The sequence below is a fragment of the Patella vulgata genome, chromosome 1 (genome assembly GCF_932274485.2).
Source record: "Patella vulgata chromosome 1, xgPatVulg1.2, whole genome shotgun sequence".
Taxonomy (NCBI): domain Eukaryota; kingdom Metazoa; phylum Mollusca; class Gastropoda; family Patellidae; genus Patella; species Patella vulgata.
This window is the reverse complement of record NC_065879.2, coordinates 4867643-4892740: the sequence shown is the minus strand read 5'-3', so window position 1 is coordinate 4892740 and position 25098 is coordinate 4867643. Positions and strand designations below refer to the sequence as shown.

Below are 25098 nucleotides of genomic sequence, written 5' to 3'. Positions count from 1 at the left end.
GTATAAATTAATAAGAAAACCAGATGCCTTATCTCGCACAAGTCAAAGTTGCGAAACATTAGTTTCCCTAATACAGAAACTGGATGCATGGATTTCTATTAGACATCAAGCCCAGTTTATATGGCAGACACGTCCTTCTGGCATTGAACATGTCTGTTTCAGAAATTAACCCAAACAGATATTCTACAGGCCAGCGATCACAACAATCAAAGTAATTATATTCATGTAACTAATATATTGTATTTTTAAGAGATTTTCTATTCAGATCGATCTATCATTTTTCTAACATGTATACAAGAGAATATCTGGAATAAGAAATTCTCCGAGGGACAATCAACATCCCTAAACAATAGCCATTATTATTACTTCAACCTGTTTTTGTTTTAAGATACATTAGTTAAGTGGTTTTTTTAAAGAGTTAGTCATTCTTGCTATAATAATTTAAAAATAGATGATAAAAAAAGAAAACGTTGAAAATTTCATTCAACTTAGAATTGTCACTGTTGGAAGTTTGGACTAGAAATAGGCATAAATTGTGTCTATGAGAATTGGCGATCGTTTGATTGACAGACGATAACTCCACCCACATATTCTCGATTATCAAGTAACATGCTCTATGGTTATGGTAGCCTGGCTTGGCAGGCCTTTCATCACCAGTTTCCGGTACTGACATCAGTGACTAACGGTAAACGTTAGCTTGGTCCGCCATTTATTGATTTAATTTTAAATGGACGACTGTTTAAATCCAAACAGTATCGAAGCCATCCAGGGGTCTACAGAGTTGATAAATAAAGGTTTAATTAATAATTTCTATAACATCTGAAGCCTAAATAAAGATTTGCAATAGGCAGATTTAGCTCTTAAATAATGTATGTTTAATTTGTTCTATTCAAAAATATGTCGGTCGGAAAAAAACTGATAGGCCTCACCAAAATTCGTAAATATGTAAGAAAAAAACATCCCCACCCACCCATCCACCCCAAGGAACAAAAATAACACTGCAAAACCATTTCTTAGTAGTTCCAGACTTTTTTTTTTTTTTTAAAGGAAATGACTCTTTCAAACTTTTCAAATGATTCATGCAATTATGTAGAAAGTCCCATTATGAAAAATAGTAATTCAACTACATGCACATGTCTGATCGAAAAGCATTTAACAAAAATAAAACCATTTAAAAGACATTTGCTTATATGAGTACAAATGAACTTTGGTTAACATGTACAATGTGCATTTAGATAGTTTCAATGATAGCAATTTAATCAAAGTTGCATTAAATCTTTTCAATTTAAAGCCCACTGTATTTTGAGTTAAAAGAAACATGGGGGATATTGAATATCCGTATTGACAGCAGACAGGTTATTTGGTTCGATTACCCGACCTTTGATATATTTTGTTTAATTATTTGGATCATGCAAAATCTATTGATTTCAGTTTGGTCTGCATGCGATAATTCTAAAGCTATCCCTAATTCGGCACAAAAAACACACAACGATACTTTTTGAATAGTCATCAATCTGCTTACAAATTATCCCGAGAGTCGTCTGGAAAATAATGAATAACTTTGTTACCATGATTGATCATATAAAAAGCAACGACGGCTGTTAAATGGGTGTTTAAAATTAAATCTATAATACAAGGAGCACTATTACAGAACTTAGACTTAGATACACTTGATTTTTACAGAACTTAGACTTAGATACACTTGATTATTTCAGAACTTAGACTTAGATACACTTGATTATTACAGAACTTAGATTATTGCAGAACTTGGATACACTTGATTATTACAGAACTTAGATTATTACATAACTTAGATTATTGCAGAACTTAGATACACTTGATTATGGCACTTTAGCACCCACCAGGCTATATTGCACCAAACAGAAAAGTATTATATGCATAAATATAAACAATATCACAGTAAATAAAATCAAAAATAAAATAAACCTTCTATGCATATAAATATTTAAAATACAAAAACTGAATTGATAAATATACGATTAAAATTTATGATAAAAACATGTCCCTTTTCCTAAACCCAGTTAGGAAAATAGACGACGACGTAGAGACTGGTAATGGTAATATTTCGATCTTATGTTCTTGAGATGATTGCACTCAATCAAAATGTGCTTAACTGTCAAAGGAAGATGACAGTGTTCACATTCTGGTTGAAGCTCTCGCTTCAAGATGAAAATATGAGTTAAAAAAGAATGACCAATGCGAGAGCAGCACAAAACAACTAACATGGATTAGGCCTGAGCTGTCAAAAACACTAGATATTGTCTGAAAATATGCAAATGACGATTAGCATGCATTTGTGATAATTAGGCGAATCTAAGGTTATATTGAACATGAGATTATATAAAATTAATTACCAATAAATTTACTTTCTTGCTGAAAGTGATAATGCCTCTTGAAGTCTAAAAACATAAATCCATGAAAATTATCTCAAATAAAACGCCTCCTACACACCAAGTTGCATATTTTTTTGCACGCAATGGCATTTAATGTTTAACCATTCTACGTTCTTGTAAAAGGTCTTCAGTCATCAAAAAACCATTAAATTAAAACAAAGCCATTTTATTTTACAGATTTAATCAATAAAAACAGTAAAATCGGAATTGTTTCCTGGTAAACATGACACTAGGGAACTCTTGTAGCACTCGTACTGTCTGTTTTGTAGCAGCATTAACAGTAAGCAGATACAATCTTTAAAGATTATACACTAAAATATCATGGGAGTTATTTTCAGACTTAGCTGTTACGACTGAATGGGGTTTAACATCCTACTTTTCTGCACCTAATATCCAACCTCATGGGTTTTCTCTGGGTCTTCTGGTTTCCTCCCATTGCTAAAGACCCCTACTTGCAAGAGAATTATGGAAATAAAATTTAACCATATGATAGTCCCGAAATGACCTAGTTTGTGTCGAGTGGACGTTAAACCGCATTTCTCTCCCTCTCTCTCTGCACATATAAAGAGAGCATATGCCATGGAGTGTGCTATGAGGGGAATTTGTTGGCTATTAATATATCGTAGAAGTCTGATTAGGTGTTATAAAAAAAAGGAAGCATACCTTACCCCAAGCATGACACATGTCACTAACTACAGCGATACTTTGGACATCGATTTGGTTTAAAGAGAGAAAGAGAGAGAAATGGGGTTTAACGTCCATTCGACACAAACTAGGTCATTTTGGGACTAACATATTATTCAATTTTATTTCCATATTTCACTTGTGTGTAGGGGTCTTTAGCAGTGGGAGGAAACCGGAGAACCCGGAGAAAACCTGAAATGTTGGTCAGACGACCCGACTGCTTGTCACATACAACTGGGGAATCGAAACCACGCCAGTTGACGCAATGACAGACCTTATGATACAGCGCGCACACGCTAACCATTCGAACATTAAAACATCCAAACCGCAATACCAGTTTTCTAAATATTTGATGTGAACATTAAAAACTTGAGTTTATTTTTTTGTAGAAAATTATAGGTTTTGGTTTCGAACTCTACTTTTTTGACAGCAGAATATAAATACAAAAAAAAAAATCTAAATGATTGAAGCCAACCCACTAGATAATGCAAAAATATATCAGAGCGGTATTTTGAGCAATTGAATGCCTGAGATCAGAGACAAAAACTTAACCAGCCTCATAACAATGTATTGTCCACATAACTTAAAGATAATACGAAGACTGATTATTAGATGTTCAAGATGAGTAATTATTTTATTGATGATCGTACAGTAAAAAGACGAGAATTCCCTTCAGAATCAATACCACTTTTATTCTACAAACAAAGAAATGCTTTTGATAAAGAAAACTAATGGACCCAACTTATGATTTGTCATACATCCCAGATCTTCTGTTCGGACACAATGATGAATCTTCTCTTATAATTACTCTGATATTGAAAACCCATCTTAAAGGATTGTCACTTGGAGTAATTTGTTGAAAACTGTCTGAATGTTATTGAAATGTGAGGGATGATTGGGATGTATAGTCAGTCATCTTGTCGTGGAACCATCAATTAATTTGTCTAAACCGTAAAAATATTTTGAGATCTTTTGTTTCACTTTTTATTTCAATGTTAATCTTCGTTTTAAGATAACTTGACTAATAATACAGTATGCAGCTTGCTATTAAATTTTATTTCAATAATTATCTTATGCATAGGGGTCTTTAGCAGTTGGCGGAAACCAGAGGACCCAGAGAAAACCCATGAGGTTGGACATGGACAGACGACCCAACTCCTTGTCACGTACAACCGAGGAATCAAAACCACTCAAGTAGATTCAATGACAGACCTTGTATATATGATTCAACGCGCACACGTTAACCATTTGGCCATCAAACAACCCTACCCCCATCCTAAAAGACATATACAAATAATAGAAGCTTTTTTACATATGGCAGTGTGAGGTGGGGGTTTAGTAGTGGTAAAACTGATGAAATAGGCTATTAGAAACCTATATAAGGTATCATTAGGGATCTATCATTCCAAAATGGTTGTGTCCTGTAAGCCATAATGACTAAAGGAAAAATTGGACATTTTGAAAAACAATCTTATTATTTATTCAATTTGTCTTGATTAGCAATTTCAGCACTACATAAACTTCTTGTGTAGCAAATATCATCAAGGCTAGCAAATTAAATGTCATAAAGCGTATCAAAATGTTATATATTTGCAAGTGTCCTAAATTTTGTAGCAAGGGTCTTAAATTTTGTAGTACGGGTCCTAAATTTTGTTGCAAGGGTGCTAAATTTTGTAGCACAGGTCCTAAATTTTGTTGCAAGGGTCCTAAATTTTGTAGCAAGGGTTCTAAATTTTTTAGCAACGAGGGTCCTAAATGTTGTATTTTGTTGCAAGGGTCATAAAGTTTGTAGCAAGTGTCCTAAATTTTGCAACAAGGGTCCTAAATTTTGTGTAGAAAATAAATTTCACTAGTGTACCACTGATCTTATTCTCTGGACACTTCCTGTCTCACGACTCGCTGATGTAGCTCTGACAGGTGGTTGTTAACCTAAACTTATACTACAGATGGACATGCTTTTACCTATACGGCAGATGGACATACCTGTACTTCTACTGCAGATAGACTGTCTATCATGGACATGATTGTACTTATACTGCAGATGGACTTGTCCATCATGGACATGCTTGTACTTATACTACAGATGGACATGCTTGTACCTGTACTGCAGATGGAAATACTTGTACTTATAGTGCAGATGGACTGTCCATCACGGACATGCTTGTACTTATACTGCAGATGGACTGTCCATCATGGACATGCTTGTACTTATACTGCAGATGGACTGTCCATCACGGACATACCTGTACTTCTACTGCAGATAGACTGTCTATCATGGACATGCTTGTACTTATACTGCAGATGGACTGTCCATCAGGGACATGCTTGTACTTATACTGCAGATGGACTGTCCATCATGGACATGCTTGTACTTATACGGCAGATGGACATACGTGACATTTCCGGATATGGCTTATTTATGATTAATTTTTTATAGCTTTAATGAGATAGTTGTGATGAATTATCTTATCGTACGATATTACATAATTAAGGTTATCTGAAACTGTTTTCTAGAAAAGACATTGGAGAAATTATTGACTTACTGCTCTTATCTATAATTAATTACACTTCAACTGACATCACTGTTTACTGTGCACTTCATTTAGTAGTATTACAAACATGGCTGCCTCCTCATCGCTTGATTTATAATGTCTACGTAAACATTGATAGTATAAATGATGTTAATTACTCGTTCCCAAAATTTATGAATTACTACAAACTACTCTCCACAAGAAATCCTGGTGAGGGCCATAAAGAATCTTGGAATTTTCAAGAGCAGTAACCATTTGTCAGGGGTAGAACTTGCAAGATCGACAAGGAGTAGGGTGGGCTGTCCAACCTTCTGGGATTTCTCTGGCTACTCCAGTTTCCTCCAACTGCTTAAGACCTCTACGGTGCAAGCGAATTATTGAAAAAAAATGAACCATATGTTAGTCCCGAAATGACCTAGTTTGTGTCTAGTGGATGTTAAAACCTATTTCTCTCTCTCTCTCTTTTGTACAGTCTTGAAAATTTATTCAGACTAAATATCGATGGAATTATTTATAAGATTTAAAAGCCCTATATCAATGCACCCTCTCTCACCCCCTTTAAAATGTACAAACAAGCTTGGATTACGTAATATGCACCCCCTCCAACGTGTAATTGTTTTATCAATATTTTAGGTGCAGATATTTTCCATGATTATTAAGATAATTTTTTTCAAGTTTTGTTTATCACATGTACGCCTACTTTAAAATATTTTGATATCTTATGGAACCATTATCCACAGACGCTCTTAGACTACGACCCTACCATGTGGCAGGACAGTAACTAGCTCAGAGCAACGAGGAGGCGGGAAGTGTTCTCGGGAGGGGGGGGGGCTGTTTTTTTTATGGTCGACAATTTAAGGGGGGGTGCAGAGGTAGGGGGGAAGCGGGCGAAACTTTTTGCAGTGGGGGGGGGGGAACTTTGCCTCCCCTGCGTCCCCCGCCCTCTAATTACGGGCCTGCCATCTGGTTGTTTGGGCTGATGATCTGATCTAGCAAATGACCTTGACTGATCTCAAGAAGATTTAACCAATAACTGTAATTATACAATTCTTCGTATTTTGATTGACCGTTATCAATTCATCGTCTATTTATCCAATATGTACATTATCTTTTCATGATTAGTTGCAAGTCAAATTGACCCTACATGTCGTCTTTGATTAAAACTCCACTTATTAATTATTGGAAAGGGCAGATAATGCATGTACCTTTAAACCCCTGACCTTGTCAATCATTGATTCAATCAACGATACATGTAAATATTCCTGCACCAACCAATGGCTGCTAATTTATTAACATAATGAATCCAGGGAACAGACAGTTTCCAATCTCTTGTGACAAGTTAAACGAACCATCTTGATTAATCACCACGTCCCTTGTTCAGAGTTGAGGATCCTTTATTCTACTGATCACTTAAATACAAACAGGCAGACATCATTATTTCCAAATTCTACAAATTCACATGTAAACACTTTCAAACTAAAACCATACCCCAGTACCTGAGCAAAGAATAAACAAAAGAACCGATAGTGTACAATATCATTTTTTAAGGTCTGTCATTGAGTCCACTGAAGTGGTTTCGAGTCCCTTGTTATACGTGACAAGGAGTAGGGTCGCCTGTCCAACCATGTGGGTTTTCTCCAGGTCCTTCCGTTTCATCTCACTGCTAAAGACCCCTAAGCGTAAGTGAATTATTGAAATAAATTGAACCATATGTTAATCCCGAAATGACCTAGTTTGTGTTGAGTGGACTTCAAACCCCCCCTCTCTCTCTCTTTCTCTCTCTCTTAAATCATGAAATCCCCATGCCCTTCTGTTTGATCTGCTCTGTATTGATTTATATTAAATTCATGATTTATATACAGACAGACAATATTCTATTGTACCCGTATATCCCTAAAGAAAATAAACAGCTTAAATGTGAAGGACGTAGGTTTATATCTTAATTGTTAGTTTGGGGACTTGGTTGACCTTTAAAACCTCTTACAAATAACCAAAAGCAGGTGAGAAGACAGGGAGATCAACATGTATAGGTCAAAAAGGTTACATTTTCCAAAAACTTTGTGTTAGCTCCAATGCTAAAGAAACAAGTTTGAAACAACCACTCTGTTTTAAAATAAAAGTTTTTGTGGTGATCTATTGTCCAGAGAAACCTAAGGCCCTTTCTTGCATCTGTATGGTATCTTTCGGACCCAGGTTTTTTTTATTTAGTTTGTCATGTACTGTCAACATGACTTCATCATGTCCAGTATGTGATTCGGGAGCACGCCTTTGTGGTCAAAACTTCGGCTTACAAACATTTGCCAATTGTTACTTCCTCCACATAGTAACAAAATTTACCTGAAAAATAGGAATGACTCAGAATTTCCTGACTTCATTCCATTGATCACAGCACAAAACTTCATCTTAAACTGAATTCAACAATGCTAGGAAGACACCTGTATTCAATGTGATATTAATTGTATTATAGTACAATGAATGCTGTGTTTATTGTATTACAGTACAATTAATGCTATATTAATTGTATTATAATACAATTAATGCTATATTTTTAGGGGTATAGTACAATATATTAATGCTATATTTATTGTGTGTATTATAGCACAATTAATTATTATATTATAGCACAATTAATACTATGTTTTTTATATTGTAGTACAATTCATGCTACATTTATTGTATTACAGTACAATTCATGCTATATTTATTGTATTACAGTATATTTAACACTATGTTGGGTTTTTTTGTATTCTAGTATAATTATTGTATTACAGTGCAATTAATGCTATATTTTTTTGTATTCTATTTAATTCATGCTATATTTTTGCATTACAGTACAATTAATGCTATGTTTATTGTAATGTAGAACATTTAATGCTATAATTATTATATTATAGTACAATAATGCTATGATTATTGCATTATGGTGCATTTTTATATAAATATTTTTGACGGTAGTGTAGACCACCATTTTGAATTACAGCAAACCTAAGCTAATAAACTATGGCTTTTATAACACATTTGTATTATTGCCTCTCCACTTTAACCAGACCTTCGTAATAATACGGTCAGATCTCGGGGGTCAGCACCCTTAACACAATGTCTGTATATCAAATAAAACAATATTTTACTATCCAGTTTCTTATATTGAACTTCTGTCACGATAGGGCAAGTCATCATTTGTCATCTGACATTTTTTCTAGACCAATTTTTCCTTCCGAAAATATTGAATTTTATCTTCAACTACAAGTAATGTCATCTCGAAGATACATTTTAGATAGAGATAGATTGGAAAATACACAAAGAAAAATAATATTCTATATTGGAGTTTTGATTCCTGAAATGATAATGGTTCCGAGAAACAGTTTCTATAATAGCCTTCTATTGCATCACTTAACATAAATGAAAAAAAAAGACTCTTTTGATAGTATATGTTGGTGCTTCATATTTATAACAAAATATGAAGAGTGGTTTATCTAAAAAATTAGCTAATATTTTCTTTTCTGCTTTCCAAAATTTTGAAATGAAATCCCTGTTAAAGATCTACCCCACGGAGCAAGAATTTTTGTTAATTAAAATAAAAAACAAAGATTAAAGGGTATATCCTTGGTCCTAATATGTAAATAAAAAAAACAAAATAGCCAAGACTCATACATTCTAAAAATGCTATTATTTTTGTAAAGTAAACTTCAAGAATTTTGTTAAGGATTTATTCTGCTTCCATTTAAAACATTTGAAAAAGTTTATTTAGTCTTTGCGTGTATGACAGATGTGAAACGGAGTAGAACCTAATTACAAAAAAGTATACTAATTTTTAGATATGGCGGCCATTTAGGGAAGAGATCTATTCTCGAAGTATGAAGTATGATGGATCTCTGTGAGCAGAATGATGTTCACAGTGCTTCAGATAGTTACTTGAGAGAAGAATAAAGGGATTTAGCGAAAGCCTTGTAGACATGATTAACCAGCTTTATACAAAGATATTGATCTGAATCAAGTGTGTTTAAATTGCAATTACTTAATAAGCTGTTACAAAAACACTTTCAATATTTTTCGTGTGGAATGGATAAATGTTGTTTTTTTTTATAACATAAAAAAGGAATACAACCAAATTGTATTTTATTGAATTTGGCTTGAAATCTGACTCATTTTATTTTGTTAACTAATGTAGTTACAACTAATAGTAAACATAACTGGATAAAATAAAACAGGTTTTCATAACTCATATTGACATGTTACAGAAGAGAAAAAAACTGACATCCTTGTAAAATCATTTTTAATTATTTAAAAAGCTCTTAGATAAGTTTATTAGGTTTCAGATAAGTGTAAACTTGGTTGTTTTTTAGAGGAAAATGTACACAAATTTAATTAAACAATGATTCCTGATAATGTATTTAATTTTTTTAAGGTTTCTGAGCAACCTTATGATTTTTTTTTTTTTTGTTCTTTTATTCAAAGGATCCATTTGTTACTATGTGTCCAATACCTGGAGATATATAAGTTTCTAGAATAGACAATTACTTGTTCCAAAGTGTCATCAACTGCTTGTGGAATGCATGGTGTTACCACATAATTTGCATTGTTCCAGTCCAAGATTACAAATGATGGCAGCAACTTGAGTAAATTCAGCTTTATTTCAATCCATTTGGTCGTAGATTATTGGCTTTTGTTGGAAAACATTGTACATTGAACAATCATTAGTTCTCTGAACTTTGCTGCCTGGGCAAAATTCTACCTGGCATCATTGCACACATAATCATAGTAAAAAAAAGTACCATATATTTGTCCATCTTCAATAGAAGGCTTGATCTCGACTTAACTATGTACATCTTATCAAGGCCTTCACGTAATACCCCGCATATTTCAGCACTAATTTCGATTGGGTATAAGCCCAGCTTGTGATCCTATCAGATTCCTTCGTTAAAAATATGGTTACGATTATCAAGTCTCGCGCTTCTAGCTAAAATGTCTACATGTGACAATTGAGTTGCAAAGTTCAAGGTTCGATCAATGTCAAGGTTGCTGGAAATCATGATTAATCAACAAAGGCTGTAAACTTGTCTATTTCTTTTTCTATGGAGGCCGCCATATTTGTTTACAGTGTGTTATGTGCCACCACCTCTGATTGGACAATGCTAATTAGTCACGTGTAAACACAAACAAGCGGAAAAATTTGGGAATTGTTGAGTACTAAAGCAACGACTAGATGTTGTAAAACTCGCGGTCGTTGCTTCAGGAACATGATGTTTGTCTCAAAATGACTGAAATATACGGTTCCTTTATTGTCTGTTATTTGCTTAGCAGCATTCCTGCACTGTCTAATGGGGTGTTGGATGGCTGAATGGTTCGCGTGTGCGCGCTGTACAAAAAAAAGTCTGTAATTGAGTCAACTGGCGTGGTTACGAATTCCCCGGTTGTATGTGACAAGGAGTAGGATCACTTGTCCAATCTTGTGTGTTTTCTCCGGGTCCTCAGGTTTACCCCCACTAATAAAAACCACTACGCGCAAGTGAATTATTGAAGTAAAAAGTAAAATTGAACCATGTTAATCCCAAAATGACCTAGTTTGTGTCCAGTGGACGTAAAACTCTCTCTCTCTCTCTCTCTCTCTCTCTCTCATAAAACCTACAACTTTAACTAATGACATGTAGAACTTGGAACAAATGAATGCCGATTCATAGTTTACATCTGAAAGGATGAATAACTGATGTAATTACGTTTGTTGGCACTTGAAATCTGGAAATCTACAGAGATTACAAAACCGCATAAAAAATACTGGAAATCAGGCGAGGTAATCATGCAAATAAATTTGATTTCTCAAGCGACATGAATTGACTGGTTAACTTAAATTTCTGAACTGCTCAATTGCTGTATCAGTGGGAGAGAAATCAATATTGATTGGTTGAATTTAGTTCGTAGTCAGGAATGACGGAAATAACCATTGTCCATTGAATCAATTAAGTTTGGAACCAGGCACCTTTTTATACCCCATTTTATTATAAAACCATAATATTTGCTTGAGTGGATAGCAAGTCGTTATTCTGGCCTGTTAATGACAAACACGCAAAGAAATAGTCAGGTTATGATGTTGAATGCAAAGGATAATGGATCTCGATATTTTATAGTAAAACGGCAAGTTTTGGGGAGGTAATAGCAATATTTCCGGGCGTTCCTCTATTGATCTTAAGTTTAGTTAAGTGGGTTTACATGCTGCCAAATCACTAGAATATGATTTAAGAGTTGCTCTTCTTTTATTCGTGTTTCCAAAATGTCAATTTTTTCAAATTTGCAATCATCTAATATCAGCTCTGTCGGATATCTTTTACAGGAAATTCGATAAAGGGGATATATTTGGAGTGCGGCATTAAATTAACTGTATTATCGTCCCAGACACACTCAAAAATACTTGTGAATGTAGATTGAAACTAGTTTTCAGCCACTACAAATGTAATCAGGCTCGGTGTGAGAATTTGTTTATTACACAATATTTGAAAGTTTACGAGATACATCTGATGTATTCATCGCCTACATCAAAAAATAATGTTATACTTAGGTTAGAAATCTAAATGGATTAAATTCTGTTTTACCTCGATATGTAACAGTGGGTAGATGATATTTTTTTATATACAACTTGTGCGTTAAATTATTTCAATATGTCTGTACATTAAAAATTTGATGTCCTTTGATAAAACAAATGAAGAGATAACTGAGTTTCTGTTTAACAGTCAATAGTAGAGCTGGGTAATATCCCTGGAAACGGGGGGGGGGAGAGAGAGAGAGAGAGAGAGAGAGAGAGAGAGCATTTTATTTCAATAATTCGCTTGGGTGTAGGGGTCTTTAGCAGTGGGAGGAAACTGGAGGACAAGGAGAGAACCCACGGGGTTGGACAGGTGATCATACTCCTTATCACGTACAACTGGGGAAACGAAACCCTGCCAGTTTTGGGGTTTGACGTCCACTTGACACAAACTAGGTCATTTCAGGACCAACATATGGTTCAATTTTGTTTCAAAAGTCTATAGCAGTGGGAGGAAACCAGAGGACCTGGAGAAAACCCATGAGGTTGGACAGGCGACCCTACTCTCTTATCACGTACAAACAGGGAATCAAAACCACGCCATTTGACTCAATGACAGACCTTATAATACAATCAGTATTGCTAACCAATCAGTCATCTAACCCCCCCTTTATGTTGGGATAACTGACTTTCTGTTTAACAGTCAATAGTTTACCTAAAGAAAATAAATTAAAACAGGCCTACGTCCACTTTATCAACACTAACTAAAATTGTCATTATTGTAACACCCTTCATAATAACACATCGATCGAAAACAACACTTGGTTATTAAGGGCAAGTATATGTAGCGTTAAAAATAAAATCTGTGCACGGAATCGGTAGTTCCTCCATCAAACATCAAACAGAATTTATTATGAATTAATACAATGACATTGTGATTCAATTTCATTAATGCAAAGCGGTAATTGTGATATCACACCTGTCTATATCATTATCTCGCACTTTGAATGCCCATCCCACCCCATCATCTGATGATAAAGGATAAAGCACACAACCGTGACACTTTTCTCATAAAAAGTGATGTTTTACAATCTTTTTATGTAGCTGAGCGGGTGGGGATTTGGTCTCCCAAAGCCTCCCCCCCCCAACACAGATCTGCCCCTGACAAGTAAAGCAAACTTCTGTGTTTTATTTTTTCTGAGTAAAATACAACTTCTGCGTTCATGTAAAACCAACTTCTGTGTTCATGTAAAACCAACTTCTGTGTTCAAATAAAACCAACTTCTGTGTTGTGTTCAAGTAAAACCAATTTCTGTGTTCAAGTAAAACCAATTTCTGTGTTCAAGTAAAACCAATTTCTGTGTTCATGTAAAATCAACTTTTGTGTTCAAATAAAACCATCTTCTGTGTTCTGTGTTCATGTAAAACCAATTTCTGTGTTCATGTAAAACCAACTTTTGTGTTCATGTCAAACCAACTTCTGTGTTCATGTAAAACCAACTTCTGTGTTCATGTAAAACCAACTTCTGTGTTCATGTAAAACCAATTTCTGTGTTCAAGTAAAACCAACTTTTGTGTTCAAGTAAAACCAACTTCTGTGTTCATGTAAAACCAACTTCCGTGTTCATGTAAAACCAACTTCTGTGTTCATGTAAAACCAATTTCTGTGTTCAAGTAAAACAAACTTTTGTGTTCAAGTAAAACCAACTTCTGTGTTCATGTAAATCTAACATTTGTTTTTTGTCTATTACAAGTAAAACCAACTTCTGAGCTTTATTTCATACAAGAAAAGCATACTTCTGTGCTGTTTTTATATGAAAAGAAAAAGCTCATCATTTCAATTTACGTGAATCCGCATTCGGATATTTTTTCCCTTTTAGATCAAGGAATTTCGTCTTATAATCAACCAGAAAAGATCCCCTTTCAGGATGTTTGATGCTAACGTGAATGAATGACGATTTGTCAGTAATGGATGCATTTGGTGCAAACTTTATACATCTCATTTGATCCGAGATTAGTAATTGAGGCTTCTATCTGGGATATGATTTGGCAGCAGTGAATTTAAATTAATACCTTCTGCAGCAATGAGTTTTAATATCAGATTCAAAAAAACAGAATGGTTTACAATAACGCTTTCATATAATCCCCATTTGATGCATTGCCATTAATTTTGGCAGAGTTTTACTTGTTTGTAATTTCACCTAAATCATACCAGCTTTTAACAATAAAAAAACTCAAACATACCTTTCTCACAGCAAACATGGCGTAGGAATATTAATAAGCAGACGGCTAAAAGAAGTAAACCCATAAATACCACGCTTCTCGATGTCGAGGTAACCAGATTGATGTGTCCCTGAAATGCCAAACAAAGAAGTTTAAAACAAATTAATTTTTAGTGTAGCAATTTCTATATTATACATGTACATTGTATGCCATTCAGAAGGCTACCCATAAGCTTTCTTAAAACTGCTGCCTTTTTATGTCAAAGCGCGTAATATATATAACAATAGGCAGTAGTGCTGCTGTTCATGCAAAATTTACTGCATAGCACACTATATGGCACATGCTTGTCGTCATTATCCCAGTCGGAGCAGAACAGTAGACTGTTAAACCCCATTTCAATTTTTTACTTTGTGATAAATAATTTGGATTGAAGTCATACTGACTATACCTAAATGAATGACACTGTATGGGCAAACCTTCCCTCGTAGCACACTGTATGGCGTATGCCCGTCTTTATTAGCCCAGTCAGAATAGAACAGTAGGACGTTAAACCCCATTTCATTTTTTTACTTTGTGATACTGACTACACCTAAAATGACACTGGGACTATTCTTTATGATACTCATTACACCATGAAAATATTTAGTTGTATATTATACGGGAGGTTTGGCTGGCCGAATGGTTAGCATGTGTGCACTGTATCATAAGGTCTGTCATTGAGTCAACTGGTGTGGTTTTGATTCCACGGTTGTACGTGACAAAGAGTAGGGTTGCCTGTCCAGTCTCATGGGTTTTCTCCGGGTCTTCCGATTTCCTAGTTTGTGTCAAGTGGACGTTAAACCCCATTTCTCTCTCTTTCTCTATCACTACATACCCAGTACTCAATCAAAACAAAATGCCTTTCGAGCCAGACCAAATATGGGTCATTTGGAATTATAGAAGTTTAAAATGGAATTAACGGACACATCCAATTATTTCAGCTCATCTGTGCAAGGGGCATAAACAGGAGAAATGTTACGATACAAATAATTAAACTTTTCAAGACCAATCCCGATAAGTGACAAAAATATGTCATTTTAAAAGTCTTTGAATCAAAATAGATTCACGCTTTAAAAATTTTTGCAATGGATGGCTCAAGGATAAGATTAAGTCTCAAAGGATCCTTAACTAAGATAAAAATCCAAATTTTAGTAATTTGATTGGATAATATTAGATTGATTTTAGTGTTAGCCAATCAAAATTGAAGTATCTACTAAAATTTGGATTTTATCTTTAGTTAAAATTTTGTGAAACAGGGTCCAGACCCCTCTTTTTTTACACTATATTTTGATAAAACAATTTAAACTAGATTTATTCAGATACTTGTTCTACATTATTTGAAGGGATGATGTCTGTCATACAATCATATCAAATCAGGTTTCCTGTTTATTTTCTAATTAACACGACAAGACAAAAGGTCAGTTTTTAAAACCTGTAATTAATCCATTTTCTGTCACAACCATCATGACCAGGACATTAACCCTTTAGCATCTAGAGCACCCCAAACTGATCTCACTTGGGCTCCTTTGATCGCTCCAAAACCGACTTGTCATGTACACAGCTGTATGCTGGGACTGCAAGGACTAGTAAATAGTCTTTTAATAAGAGAGAGAGAGAGAAAGAGACAAAGATAGTTTAACTCCACTGGGCACAAACTAGAGAGAGAGAGAGAGAGAGAGAGAGGAGTTTAACTCCACTGGACACAAACTAGAGAGAGAAAGAGAGAGAGAGGGAGAGAGAGGAGTTTAACATATGGTTCAATTTTATTTCAATTATTCGCTTGGGCGTAGGGGTCTTTAACACTGGGAGGAAACCGGAGGACCCGGAGAAAACCCACGTGGTTGGACAGGTGATCCTTATCACGTACAGCTGGGGAATCGAAGCCACACCGGTTGACTCAATGACAAACTCGATGATATAACGCACACACGCTAACCATTTAGCCATCCAGGACCCCTCCTATAATATGGAGAGCTATTCACATATCTTGGACTGTCCAGGGATGGACCGTTATTAATATATCTCTAATTATCTTCAAGGAACTAGGGCAGTCAATATTAACATATATTTAAAGGGTTAACAATCCATATAAAAGGGACAGACTTACAATGTGTATTTGAACATTTTGATATGATGAAAGGGAGATAACTTCATATTTCAGTAATTCCACTTGCGGTTGATGATACAAGGAATGTGCTTCGACAATAATACTGTTTGATTTGTGATTCGGATAAAAATACACAGGAATCTGAAAATAGATATAACAATATTAATAGATTTAAACTTATGTCAATATATGACTGAAATTAGATATCAAAAATATTAATACACCCAAATCTAAGTCAACAAAACACTGAAAATAGATAAAACATTAATGGAAATATTTACACAAACAATCATGTTAGAGAAAAATGTTCTTTACTTTTTTACTTTGAAAGTTATTTTTTAAATTTTATCCTGTAACAACAATGGCCGTCATGCATTGTTGATGTTCAAACAATCGAATATTGTACAGAGATTGATTTTTTTGTGTGTGATATAAATCAAAAATATAATTCACCATTGTTAAAATAGATTGTCCACAATACTACAAAGAGCGATATAGTCGATGATTGTCAAAGTTTGTAACATTTTATAAATGCACAAAAAATAGTCTTCCACATTAAAATCATGTTAAGTAGGCCAATGTTCAATTGTCATGTGACCAAATGAAATAAATTGAATGCTACGACTCGGCTAATGAAGACGGGCATATGCCATACATTGTGCTATGAGGGAAATTTTGCCCAGGTTTCTGTTCCATCCCAACGACTAGACATGGTTCTTTACCAGGTCCTGATAAGGGGGAACTCCGCCAGAAAATTCTGATGTACTTCCTTGGCCTACATTGGGACCAAGCAAAGGACCTCCAGGTTTGCGAGCCAACTTCTTACTCACCGCTGCCATCAACATTGAAAGTCACAGTATATGCACTGTAAACAGTGATGGAGCTCGGATTTTAACAGTAGGAGGAGTGAGTCCTTATTGAGAGAGAGAGAGAGAAATGGAGTTTAACGTTCACTCTACACAAAATAGTTAATTTCGGGACTAACATATGGTTTAATTTTATTTCAATAATTCACTTGCGCGTAGGGGTCTTTAGCAGTGGGAGGATCCATGAGGTTGGACACTTGACCCTACTCCTTGTCAGGTACACCCGGGGATTCGAAACCACGCCAGTTGACTCAATCACAGACCTTATGATACGATGCACACATGCTAACCAATCGGCCACCCAACCCCTGAATCCTTATTGGGGTATCTCGTGGATAAGTAACACAGTGTACAGATATAATTAAAACAATGAGATTTTATGGTTTTTCATGGTAAATATTAAAATAAAAACCAACATACTTTTAGCACATGTCAGTTATTTTTTAGATTTTTTGAACGATTATAGCATTGTTTATACTTTATTTTTAACGCTGTCATTGATAGCGAAAGAGAAAGAGAAATCGGGTTTAACATCGACTTGACACAAACTAGGTCATTTCTGGACTAACATATGGTTCAATTTTATTTCATTAATTCGCTTGTGTGTAGGGGTCTGGAGGACCCGAAGAACACCCATGAGGTTGTACAGGCAACTCTACTTCTTGTCACGTACAACCGGGGATTCATCACTGATAGCACGAAAAATAGAACAATTTTTATAGAAACATGCAAGTTTTCTAACAGGTTTTACTCTCTAGACCGCAAAGATGCTTCAACTGATAGCAAGGAATTGCATATAATCATTTTTAATTTCATCTGCGTCTGCATATACTGACAAAATTTGATATGATATAATCCCCACATTTCTACTTCGCATAACTCGTCATTGATACCAACGAAAATAATGTCCATGTTTAAATTGCTACATGTATCTTCTTTAAACTCGGGTATGTCTATTCAAAAGGGCTTTGTCAACCTGAAAAGAACTTTAAATTAAGGATCTCTCAAATTTCTTTGAATTTTAATAACAAAGGTTGTCAGACCGAAACCTTTTCTCAGACAGTGGAGCTGTCTTTTTCCAGCCCTACGCGTTGTCGTTAAAATGTTAAACTAATAAATAGTTAAAGCAGTCACCACGTTAAAGACATGATCTGACAAAACCCTAACAATAAACCTTTACATCTCACATACACCTGATATTGTGTAACCAAATCCCTCACCATTATAATATAATACAACATGTATCTTATATATAAACCAGATTAGGCTAATGAGAGAGAAAGAGACAGACAGACAGACAGAGAGAGAGAGAGAGACAGACAGAGACAGAGAGAGGGGGAGTAACATCCACCCACACAAACTAGGTCACTTCAAGACTAACATATGGTTCAATTTTTATTTCAATAATTCGCTCATGCGTAGGGGTCTTTAGCAGTGGGAGGAATCATGAGGACCTGGAAAAAATCCAAGAGATTGGACAGGCGACCCTTCTCCTGTATCCAATATGTGTGTTTGTTGTCTGCATATTGTGTCTTGGAGCCACGGTGGTTACGTGGGTAAGATGTTGACTCGTTAGCCTGGAGGTCGAGTGTTCGATCCCTGCATTGGCCGAGAAAATTCATCAGGATTTTCCGACGTGGTTTCCCCTTGTCAGTGGTGCAGGCAGGATGGCCTGACAAAGCCAATTGTGTAGTCATTCAGATGGGATGAACAACTGAGGTCCCGTGTATACATTGGCATGCACGTAAAAGACCCCTTTGCAAATGGAAAGCCTCCAATTTCAGTCTGTCATTCGTCGGTCCCTACGAGTGCCGCCATATTATTGTTTAACATAGATATGGTGGGTATTGTCTAATCCATTCAATATCTAATTCACCTAATAATCTAAAGAGTTGATTATCAACTTGTCATGTGAATATATGTCTAAATAATAACTTATATAACATACAAAGATTTAAATCTTGCATAATACCTTTTTAATTGTATCAATTTTGAGTTTCCTGAATAATTGTCTCCAAAAATTACCTTATTTTTAATTCCCCAAATTTAAAAAACCCAAATCTTAACATAAATGTATTAAATTTGCTGTTTTTGCTTGCTAAGGACTTTGTGTCTTTAATTTTGAATTGCTTTAATTTTAAACTCAATATTATTTTGTATACATAAAGACCTCAGGGAATTTCTAAGATAAATGTACATGTCATAATTTAAAGGTCTTTGAATACAAAATGTATAGTTGTGTGATTTTTTCACCCATCCAAACACCTTGGATTTTTTTTTCAAAGCCCTGAGGATTCAAAATTGACAATTTAAAATATTTCATGAACTCTATATTCAAATTAAATAAAGATATTAGTCTCCCACACACATGTATACACTATGCGAAGTAGTGGTTAGTGCGTGTGTGTTGTATCATAACATCTGTCATTGAGTCAACTGGCGGGGTTTCGATTTCCCGGTTGTACTTGACAAGGTGTAGGGTTGCCAGTCCAACCTCTTGAGTTTACTCCGGGTCCTCCAGTTTCCTCCCTGTACTAAAAGACTCCTACGCGCAAGCGAATTATTGAAATAAGATTGAATCATATATTAGTCCCAAAATGACCTAGTTCGTGTTGAGTAGACCTTAAACCCCATCTTTTTCTCTCTCTCCAATGAGAAGTGGTATCAGATGTTCCATAAAGTAAGCCCTACCTTGTTTCATACATGGCATCAGTCATTCACTAAATCAACCTAATATCTAAAAACAAACCATGTCTACACTAGGCCAAATAAAGTTCATGAATGGAAAGTAAATTTGAGTGGAAGCATGAATGAAAAAGCTGTGCCACCTGTTAAAGGCTAATACACACACCCTTTCACGACCGGTGATGGCTATTTTACATCAATCATGAATGTATAAAACGTTGATTAAGAAAGCTCTTAACATGAACATGTTAACAGAATGTGTGATACATATAAAGAACATAATATTCTAGCAAAATATGGTCAGGAGATTGAGCCATTCGATGCATGAATGCCTGACATTGAAAGTTTATCATGCATAACAGATAGCCTCAACAATACATTCAACTTATTTGTGTTTCCATTCAAGAGAGAGAAAGAGAGAAATGGGGTTTAACCTCCACTCGACACAAACTATGTCATTTCAGGATTAACATATGGTTCCAATTAATTTCAATAATTCGCTTGCCCGTAGGGGTCTTTAGAAGTGGGAGGAAACTGGAGGACCAGGAGAAAACCCATGAGGTTGGACAGGTGACCCTACTCCTTGTCACACACAACTACATCAGTTGACTCAATAACAGACCTTATGATATTATCAGAACACGCCAACCAATACGGCCATCCAACCCCCACCCCACTGTTTCCATTCCAACTAAAACCATACCCCATACCTCACATACCCCAGCACCTGAGCAAAGAATAAGATTGGATGGTGTACAATGTTATTTATTAATGACTAATCAAGTGAAATATGATTTATCAATGAATATAAATATTTAACAAACAATACTAGACTACATGTACATGTATAAACACTAATGATACAAAATTAAAATCATATTTCAGTCTTAAAAAGGTGAGTTGGGCTTAAAAAATAATGAATAAATGGCCAGACATATCACAATATTACAACAATACTACATGTATTAACACTAATAATACAACATTAAAATCATATTTCAGTCTTAAAAATGTGAGTTGGGCTTAAAAAATAATGAATAAATGGCCAAACATATCCAGGCCCGGCAGAGTGAGGGGGCTAGGGGGGGGCTTTAGCACCCCCAATAATTTGGCCGCAAGTACTCTTTTCTCCAGGTTATTGCGGCCCCTGGACCCTTGCCTATAAGGACCTAGGATGGAAGCCCCCCCCCCCCCCAAATCAAGAATTGTTTCCACCGGCCCTGATTGCCCCTGATATGACAATATTTTGTCTACCTGGAATTTTAGTATTGTAATCTTTAATTCATTTCTATTGTATATTTAGCGGGGTATAGACAGGTGTATTGTCATTTATTTATCTCATGTTACCTGAGATGGATCTCATATGACACCGATGAAGCTTACATTTCAGGGCTCCTAATCCCAGAGAGGCCTCACAAGCGATTTTAGTCCACTTATAAATTTTATATCTGCTACATTAACGATGTTTAAAGGTGAAGAGCTACTGTAGCAAGGTGTCCTGGTGGTATCTCATGTAGAATCAGGACTTAATTTTTCAAACTTCAGAGGGGCTGTAACTAGCTCAGAGCAACGAGGGGGGAGGGAAGTGTTCTCAGGGGGTGCTGTAAAATTGACGGATAATGTATATCTATTATTTTTATGGTCGACAATATTTTCACAGAGGGGGCAAGACCTGGGTTTAGTACTTAGTGGACTTTAAACCTTATTCCTTTTTTTTAAGATTTATTCTGGCACGCTGGAGCTTACATGGATACACCCGCTGGTGTTTATACACTCACTGGAGCTTATACACTCACTGGAGCTTATACACCCAACTTTTACTGGTGAATGTATATTTCCTCTGTCTTAATACATTTGAAGATATTGTTCATTATCTATAGTAAATTAAACAGTTAATTACCTACAGTATAACTAACAGTAAAACATATATAACACCTCTTAATGTGAGAATATCAAATACACAACTACTTCTGAATACACAAACACAACTGATGAAGTGATGTATATTGTCCACAAGTGGCCATCATTACACCTCACAGACATAACACCTACTTAATAACTACTCTGTAATTACTGACCACCTTTGTAGACCAATAATCTTATGACCTACAGTGTTGTGAATGTAGGACTTCCAAAACTGGAGTGAAGGGTTCAGATCAGTTTATTAAACTGGATATTAATAGGAGATACTGGGACACAGCAAACAGGTGGGGGGGGGTGGCCTAGTGGTCTAGAGTGTCGCGCTTCGGTCACTAGCTGGTCGGTCACCTCTGGCTTGCGGTTACAGTTTCGATCCCAGGTGTGAGCATATGTGGCTTGGAGATATGGGAGCCTTCTCAACCTGGTGGGTTTACTCCGGGTACTCTGGTTTCCTCCCACAGGAAAGACCCTTAGTTAAACTCTAAGAGCAACAACAACAGTAAACAGATTTCTGGGAACCACACAATGTCCTTGGTGTTTTTAATCATTGCACCTAGGAGTTATATTTGTAAATATTTCTTGCCAGTAAAAAGTAAATGTTCTTTAACAAAGCTTTCTAATCCTGGTATAATAAATGAATGAATGAAGAATGGATGGAGGAAGGAATGACGGAAGGGAGAAATAATTGAAGGAAGGAAGGAAGGGATGAATGAAACATAGTTTTATGGCTGACTAATTAAGGAAATGAAATAAAGAGAGAGAGAGAGAGAAATGGGGTTTAACGTCCACTCGACACAAACTAGGTCATTTCGGGACTAACATATGGTTTCATTTTATTTCAACAACTCGCTTGCGCGTAGGGGTCTTTAGCAGTGGGAGGAAACCGGAGGACCCGGAGAAAACCCACGAGGTTGGGCAGGCGACCCTACTCCTTGTCACGTACAACCGTGGGATTCGAAACCACACCAGTCGACTCAATGACAGACTTTATGATACAGCGCACGCACGCTAACCATTCAGCCATCCAACCCCCCAAAATGAAATAAAATGAAATGAAAAGAAATGGGGTTTAACGTCCTACTGTTATTCTCCGACTAGACTAATGAAGACAGACATATGCCATATCAGTGTGGCCTACTCTTATATCGAATTCAAACTGCCAAGTGATCTTTTCCATGCACGCCAATGTATACACAGAACCTCGTTTTCCGTCTCATCCGAATGACTAGACAGCTGTCCTTGTCAGGCAACTAATTGAGGGCATGGTGCGGACTCACCAACAAAAAAAATGTTTTGAGATTTGCCAGCAGTGCAAGATGAAGGGCCTGACAAAGAAAAAGTATCTAGTTGTCTAGATGGGTCCAGTCTTATGCCCATCTGCCCGGTTTGTGCAGAAAAATAGGATGTCAAACCCCATTTCATTCGGTTTAAACACTACAGTATTATATTCAAAAGAAAGAAAGGAAAAAAGGAATGTGGTTTAATGTCCACTCGACACAGACTAGATCATTTCGGGATTAACACACATGGTTCAATTTTATTTCAATAATTTGATTTCCCGTAGGGATCTTTAGCAGTGGGAGGAAACCGCAGAAAACCTACGAGGCTGGACAGGCGACCCTACTCCTTGTCACGTACAACCGGGGAATCAAAACACAGCCAGTTGACTCAATAACAGACCTTATGATACAGAGCACACATGCGCTAACCTTTCAGTCATCCAACCCCTGTTGTAGAAAATATAAGCAAATAGGATGCACTTGGTACACTGATCATAAATAATATCTCAGTACAAATTGTCACGCACGTGAAGTCAAGCTTCACTGATATGCGCCATTCCCAGTAGTTCCTGTGCCGACACCCGAGACTAGATCTTTGTAGACATACACTTACTCAACTATCAATCAAGACACCAACAAGCTTTTTCTGTCGCTAATTTCATCGAAATCAAAAAAAAAAAAATCAGACACATTAATTGCAAGTACTAATAAACTCCCAATCAATAACATCACACATAATTGTCATAATATAAAAACAATGTTCTCGCCATTGATTCCGTCATAAACTATTATTTTAAGATAAGTTGATACCCTGAAAAACTCTAGAAACAGGCCAACAAATCAATGATTTCACGATACATCAATGATTGTTTAATGCTGTAAAACATCACAGTCCTATTCAAAACACCGCACGCTTCATGCATCAATGCTAAAAACTTTTTATTCTAATTATGCAATTAACTCCGTAAAAGCCTGTTTAAACAAAACACCAAAAAAAAACCCATGGAAGATTAGAAGTTGAATGAGAGAAAACAATAGCCACCAAACCCTTCGTTAAAGATATAAAAAAGCTATATAAATGAGATGATTATTAAAAAAAACAATAGCGACCATTTTGTGACAACCAACAATCAACAAATTGTTATCCTCTGTGTACATGAATGTTTTTTTACGAACGAAATATCTAACTAGGTAACATCAATTTGATTTATTCTGGTAGAAGATGGAAGAAGTTGAACAGAGCTGCCTTGTCCAAAATCTTAAAATAAATTCCAACAAACAATGTATGTTTAAACTGTTAAATACACTGATTGTCAATTGGGTGATTTGAATCACTTGCTAACTATAATATAAAAACTGATTAATTCCGATCCTGGGAGGGAGAGAGAGAGACAGATGGGTTTCTGAGAGAGAGAGAGAGAAAGAGAGAGAAAGAGAGAGAGAGATGGGTTTTAACGTCCACTCGACACAACTAGGTAATTTTGGGACTAACATGATTCAATTTTATTTCAATAATTCGCTTGCGTGTAAAAGTCTTTAGCAGTGGGGAGAAACCGGAGGACCAGGAGAAAACCCACGAGGTTGGACAGGCAACCCTACTCCTTGTCATGTACAACCAGGGAATTGAAACCATGCCAATTGACTCAATGACAGACCTTATGATACAGCACGCACATGCTAACCATTTGGCCACCCAACCCTCCCTTAAAGAATAAACATGGGGTATGTGTGACTTTCATAATACAACCAAGGATATAATCTCATAAAAACAGGAATGTACCATTATAATGACAAGCCTTTACTTATTATAGTATAGATATAATACAATATATTAT

At 35.8% G+C, this 25098-nt stretch overlaps 2 protein-coding genes across 2 annotated transcripts in view; one reads left to right on the top strand and one right to left on the bottom strand.

The window, feature by feature from the left end:
- The window catches only part of LOC126813376 (uncharacterized), a 126365-nt gene that overhangs the window by 41330 nt on the left and 59937 nt on the right, over nt 1-25098 (top strand). The gene's annotated exons all lie outside the window — the stretch shown is intronic.
- LOC126808473 (uncharacterized) overlaps nt 1-25098 on the bottom strand; it is a 230454-nt gene that overhangs the window by 182536 nt on the left and 22820 nt on the right. The window contains exons 2-3 of the mRNA XM_050533193.2: nt 16513-16653; nt 14388-14496 (exon numbers count right to left, since the gene is read on the bottom strand). Coding sequence (XP_050389150.1) covers nt 14388-14496; nt 16513-16653 — 250 coding nt within the window. The remainder of the gene's footprint in view (nt 1-14387; nt 14497-16512; nt 16654-25098) is intronic.